General features: G+C 35.3%; 1 protein-coding gene across 1 annotated transcript; it reads right to left on the reverse strand.

Moving 5' to 3' along the window:
* Positions 1–1,363: 1,363 nt before the first annotated feature.
* On the reverse strand, positions 1,364–4,591 carry LOC132286228 (eukaryotic translation initiation factor 2 subunit gamma-like). Its single transcript, XM_059788844.1, has 8 exons — positions 4,483–4,591; positions 4,308–4,369; positions 3,792–3,904; positions 3,601–3,703; positions 3,151–3,378; positions 2,846–3,064; positions 2,091–2,351; positions 1,364–1,672 (listed from the first exon to the last, which is right to left on the reverse strand). The coding sequence occupies exons 1-8, from the start codon at positions 4,589–4,591 to the stop codon at positions 1,364–1,366; spliced, it is 1,404 nt and encodes a 467-aa protein (XP_059644827.1).
* Positions 4,592–6,000: the final 1,409 nt, after the last annotated feature.

The following is a 6,000-nucleotide window of genomic DNA, read 5'->3' on the forward strand; positions in this document are numbered from 1 at the left end:
CCACTTGGGCTTTCCTCCATATAGAAGGAAATAAACCCAACACTCCTCAGTGTCACCGACCAATTGCAGATTTTGTTGTCAATTCCCGATTTTGGGTAGGTATTGATGGCCCAATTTCTGCCTTGAGTTTTGAAAATTTTCAGAACAAAAACATCTGCACCGGCACACTTTTACCTGAAGAGTAGTATACTTTTAAGCCTATTATGGAAAATAGGAGTTTCTGATTTCAAAATCACTCTATGAAATTATAATACACACATATGCATCGAAGTTATGTTCATGCCAGTTACTTAACCATTGTGTAAAATCACTGGGTCCAAAACCCTCTTAGGCTTATAACTATGAAGTCTTCAAAATGTCAAGAAATTTAGGGGGGGAAAATGTTGAGAAAATTGTTTTATCAGTTCATATATATATTTATTTTGATGATACCATCGCAGAAATTATGGGTTCAATTTTGAAAAGCCAAAAGCTTTCAAAGGAAAGCAATGTCAAAAGAAGTGAAAAAGACATGATAAACTGTTGAAAAGGGTAATTTCGTCCAAAAAAATTTAGATAGAGATAGATGTCGGTTAAAATGCCCCCTAAATATAGTTGAGGGAGGTTTCATAAGCGGATTTTTTACAAATGAATGATAGTCAATGGGTTTTTTTTTTTTTTGCAATTCGCCCTAGTGTTATAAAACTATAATTCATTTATAATTTTTATACTAAGAGTTGCTCTTGAATGAATTAGAAAATAAAATTATGTCATTATTGTAATAATTTTTATATCATATATACCAATATTTCACTACTTTACCATAATAGTATTCATATTATTTTCAAGATTAGGAGGTAAACTTGTGTTTAAAATGTTCGAGAATTGTCGGCAAAATGTCTAAAAAGTGTTTCGGAAATATCGACAAAGTGTCCAAAATAATAAAATTAATTTTTATTAATGGACACGTATATGAAGTGCCGGACACGTAACAGAGGAGTATCCATGTCCGACACGGGTACGGCTTCTCCGTAAAAGCGTCCGTGCTTCCTAGCTCCTCAGTAATTGAAGTTTCAAGACAATCTGGCAATCTTTTTTTTTTTTTTTATCATCACATTGGGTATTAAATGAAGTAACAAAATGAGCAAATGACACTACTAAAAAGATAATGAAAACAGTAATGAAAACTATTTTAATCCTTTAAAGAAATCGTATGCATCTGAACCATGTTTTCTTCTCCACCTAACAAATATTGTTCCCAGCAGTTCTCTGCCCTCCCACATCTTCTATCAAAACTCTATTCTCCTTTTACTACTACTACTAGTTTCTTATGTTCACTAACTACTCTGTTTCTTATGTTCACTAACTACTCTGTTTCTATCGCTCAGAAAGGTAATGCTGGGACATCAAGCTCAAGGGTGGTTCCAGCTTGAATCTGACCCCAACCGATGAGACGCCAGTGCTTCTCGATCCGCCTGCTCAGTGCAACCTTCTCTCCTGGGCTGGTACACACTGGTTTACTAAGTTGCAGCTTTGCCATGTCATTCCTTACAGCGATTATACGAGCTCCCGTTGACATGGACCCTATATTCAACATCAAAATCTCTCCCTTGACCAGCTTTGAGACCCTTCCCTGCTTCTCTGAGCCCTTTGTCTTAACACCCACAAGTCGGTACAGGAGGAAGAAATTAACCTGACCAAAGAGCACAAGGTTCAAAACCGGAAACACAAAAGATAGAATTTTACAAATAATAAAAGGGGATGACATTATGGCATGAAGCTCTTAGCAGGATCTTATAGATACAGCAAATAAGACCATTCTGAATGCTTGCAGAACAATATTATAATGTTTGAATTGCGGTTATAAATCAAAATGGAACGAACTTATCCAATTAGTGTCATATGCTATCCTCCAAAAACCTCAACCTCCGGAACCCCCAAGAAAACACACAAGCAACAAGGGGGCAAGACGAAAAAAAGATTTTTACAAGCTCTTAAAAGATTGATTAAAAGGAATGCTTGGTGCAAAGTACTTCCCTAAGCAAATAATAATATTCTGTTATGTTTAATCAGCGCAAATAGACAGAGGTATAGAAGCAATAATCTATTACCTCCAGTTCAGTGTAAACTTCAGGCAGGGATCCGACCTCCCCAAGAACCTGACCAACCAACCTATCACCACGTGTTAACGTAGGATCCATTGTAGTGCCAACGCCAATTAGACCCCCTGGCACTGCAAACTGCAGCTCATTTTGCTCAGCAAACAAAGATACAATTCTAGTATATATTGGGGTGCATTTGATATTTTTGTGCTCATCTTCTAGTATAATCCCTGGTCGAATTTCAATGAACTGATTCACCTGTAAAACACCCTGCACAGAACAAATTTGCCAAAATAAGGTAATAGATAAATTTAAGATACCCAATTTTAAAATCTATCGTGCACAACAATTGCAGATTCTTTAACTAAGGGAAAAAAACTCATGATGGTGTGTTTTCATTGTCATGGAGTTGATGATGAAGCTCGTGAAGGACTTGGAAATTGCGAGGGGATAATGTACAACTATGATATTAATTTAGCCTTCTGCAGAAATACAATCGTCCTACATTAAGGTTGACAATTTGGTGCCTAGAATGAAATTGTGTACGTACCAGTGCAAAACAACATAAGAAGAAAACAAAATAAATGCCTGACAATGGTATTGAACCAGATGATTTCTTTAACAGCTGTACTCCACAGCCAACTTATAAGCAAATCAATGCAGTTTGTACTGAAGGCTTTGATTTGATATTGTTCGGCTACTTCAGTATTATTCTACATGTCTCTATGTGTCTTTAATTAGAGTAACAAGGAAGAAGCATATACCCTGAGGATGCTTCCACCAGCAACACCGCCTTTTATTTCCTCAACCTCGGAACCAGGCTTGTTGACGTCAAAGGATCGGATTACAATCATATGCGGCGGTGAGACAAAATTCCTTTCCGGAACAGGTATCTTTTTCACAATATACTCGCACACAACGTCAACATTATACTTCAGCTGAGCAGAAATTGGAACCACCGGTGCACCTTCAGCAACAGTTCTCTGCAATGTGAAAACCCCACATTATTTCAATACTAAAAATTTAAAAAGCAGGAAATGAATGACATTCAAAGACAAACCGTACAGACCTGGACAAATTTTTGAATCTCTTCCTTCTGATGGATGGATACATGTTGCGGAACCAGATCAACTTTATTTTGGACGATAATAATATGTTTAAGTCCTATAATTTCAACAGCAACGAGATGCTCGGCAGTTTGAGGTTGGGGGCAATCCTCATTGGCAGCTATGAGAAGTAAAGCTCCATCCATAATTGCAGCACCATTGAGCATAGTAGCCATGAGAATGTCGTGTCCCTGTAGGAAATAAAGGAAAAAAACATCAAGTAGTTAAAAGTTAGATTAACCTACAATGTCTACAGTTTTTTTTTTTTTTTTAAAGAAATTCCTACTCTCATTTTTTTCTACAATAAGCCTTTTTCACAAGTTTGGATGTAGCTCTAAAGTTACTTTCATGTATATAGATCAAGTCCGAAGATAATATTGGGAAAAGTACTTCGGGATGGGATAGCTTATTACCGGGCAATCGACAAAAGATATATGTCTGAGTAGTTTCATCCTACACTTTTCGAATCCAGGCACATCACAGAAGGGACTATCTTCTGTTGCACTTCCATATGCCCTGCAGATGATATTTTTTTACGTACATTAGACTAAAGTTGCAAAGTACGATGTTAAGTAATCATTACATTTCTTAAACACGAACATACTTGTAGCACATAGGTCGAGGGCACTGTTCATCTTCACATTTGTATATCTTTGCATTTGCATATCCAAGCTTAATAGTAATGTTCCGCTCAAGTTCATTTTTAAAACGAACTGTCTGCAAATTAATGTCAAACCATAAGAGCCACTTCTACAATATATGCACGTAAACATTTGTAAAAAAACAAATGGAGCTAGGTTAAACATACTATGTTCTAATTCTGTGCATATTTCTTGTGCAATAGCTAGTAAAACATTAATTTAATGAACTTTTAACACTAGAGCAAAGCAAATAAATGCTGAATTAGAAAAGAAATAAACTTTCTTCCCTTGGTTGACAGTCATAATATCACAGGAAATAGTTAAAGTCACACAAGTATAAGTCTACTAATTTCAGCCCCTTAGAAATAGAAATTAAGAAGCTAAAATTACCATTAAGGACGACAGCAACATTTTAGTTGTAAAAAAAAAAAAAAAATGGCACACAAGCAGTATCAGAAGTAAGCTAGAAAAGCAGTCACCTGGATGCCAGATATCGCTTTCACCAGCGTCGATTTACCATGTGCCACGTGACCAATAGTGCCTGATAAAAGATAATTAGGTCCAATGTATTAGTGTCAACGATAGGATTAAGGATTAGAAATCACACCCCATTTAAAAGGGGTTCACACATTCATACGTAGTAACGATGATTACCAATATTTATTGTAGCCTGACGAGAAATAACTTCAGGTGAGAGTGGATGTAACTGTGTTACATCCAGCTTGCTTAAGTCCTGCTCCATCAACCCTCCTTTCTCAGACATTGTTGCTTTGTTTACTTTCCACTCCTATATAAGCAAGTATTGTCATTCAAAAAATCCCGAAATAAGAAGGTGTTTGTTCATGGTGACAGAAATATGTAAAGGCCAATAAATTATACAATTCAATTAAAAAAATAAAATTGTCCTTGTACCAAATAGTTTTAAATCATTGGTTTTAATTACTTCGTATACAATTTAAGCTAACCCAATCTTTAATACTGAAACATTTATTATATTATTCACTTCGAGTTCAATTTCATTAATGTAAAGCAAAAACGAAATGGGTTTTTATGCAAACAAGACTCCTTAGTAACTAAGTTTGTCAGCAATTGCAAGCAGGACAGGTAAGTTGCCATAGCTTAAATCCATAGTGAAACAAAAATTCATTTGAAAATTTAGAATACCACCATTATTATTAAGAAAAAAATTTGAGTGTGTCCTATTAAAAGGGCTTATATATACACACACTCTAGTTTTTGTATAAGATTCTAAATTTGCACAGGGTAAGTCTTGTTTTTTAAAATCAATACATGGGTGATCTGCAATTGGCATATAATAAGCCTTGTAGTTCTTGTATTAAATTTCTTTTCCCCTTTTAATACTGAAAACCTTATTATATTACAATTTCATTAATGTAAAGCCAAAACGAAAGGGATTTTTAAGAAAAGAATGATTCCTTAGTAACTATGTTTAGAGAGTGTCCCATTAAAAGGGTTCATGTATTGACACGTATATAATAACAGAGGTCTATAATGGCATATATATACACACACACATACACACACTATAGTGTCCCATACAAGTTAGCAGTTGCAGAGAGAGAGGGGGGCAAGCTTGAGAGTTGAGAGACAGCGGCCCGGCGGCTGAAGCTTGCGAACGGCGAACGGCGAACGGCCAACCGGAACTGGAACGGCCGGCGATGGAAACTGAAAGGTATGGGTTTTGATTTTTAGAACAATCTGAACGGCGGGCGATGGAAACTGAATGGTATGGGTTTTTAAATTGATGGCACATATATATATATATATGAATGCAGGGGCGATTTTCCTTTTTAGTAATTCTAATCCTACTTTATATCAAAGTACGAAACAAATAGAAAAACAAATTTGGGGCAACGAATTTGGTGTGTGTGTGTGTAAAATACTGTAGCGCAAAGGGTGGAAACAAATTTATATATTCCACCTTTTGTCCGAAAAATCTTTATTTATTTTATTTTATTTTTTTTATTTGAACTTGGGAGCAAGAAAATTACACCGCACGATATATACCCCTTTTTTTTTCTTCTCAAAATTCTTTATTTATTTTATTTTTTAACTTGGGGAGCAAGAAATTCGTATTTTATTTTTTATTTTTTATTTTTTATTTAACACTAAAACTTTGTACAATTTAAATCTAATACCTGGGAATTTTAC

This window comes from Cornus florida, unplaced genomic scaffold, assembly GCF_030987335.1.
Source record: "Cornus florida cultivar Cherokee Brave unplaced genomic scaffold, ASM3098733v1 CherokeeBrave_3.0.0_Hap2_Chr01, whole genome shotgun sequence".
NCBI classification, from domain to species: domain Eukaryota; kingdom Viridiplantae; phylum Streptophyta; class Magnoliopsida; order Cornales; family Cornaceae; genus Cornus; species Cornus florida.

Excerpts from the sequence above, each read along its gene's own strand:
- LOC132286228 (XM_059788844.1), bottom strand. The coding sequence starts at position 4,591 with ATGTCTGAGAAAGGAGGGTTGATGGAGCAGGACTTAAGCAAGCTGGAT. Across the intron at positions 3,704-3,791 it reads CCTCGACCTATGTGCTACAA|GGCATATGGAAGTGCAACAG; the intron begins GTATGTTCGTGT and ends TATCATCTGCAG. Across the intron at positions 1,673-2,090 it reads AAGTTTACACTGAACTGGAG|GTTAATTTCTTCCTCCTGTA; the intron begins GTAATAGATTAT and ends CTCTTTGGTCAG.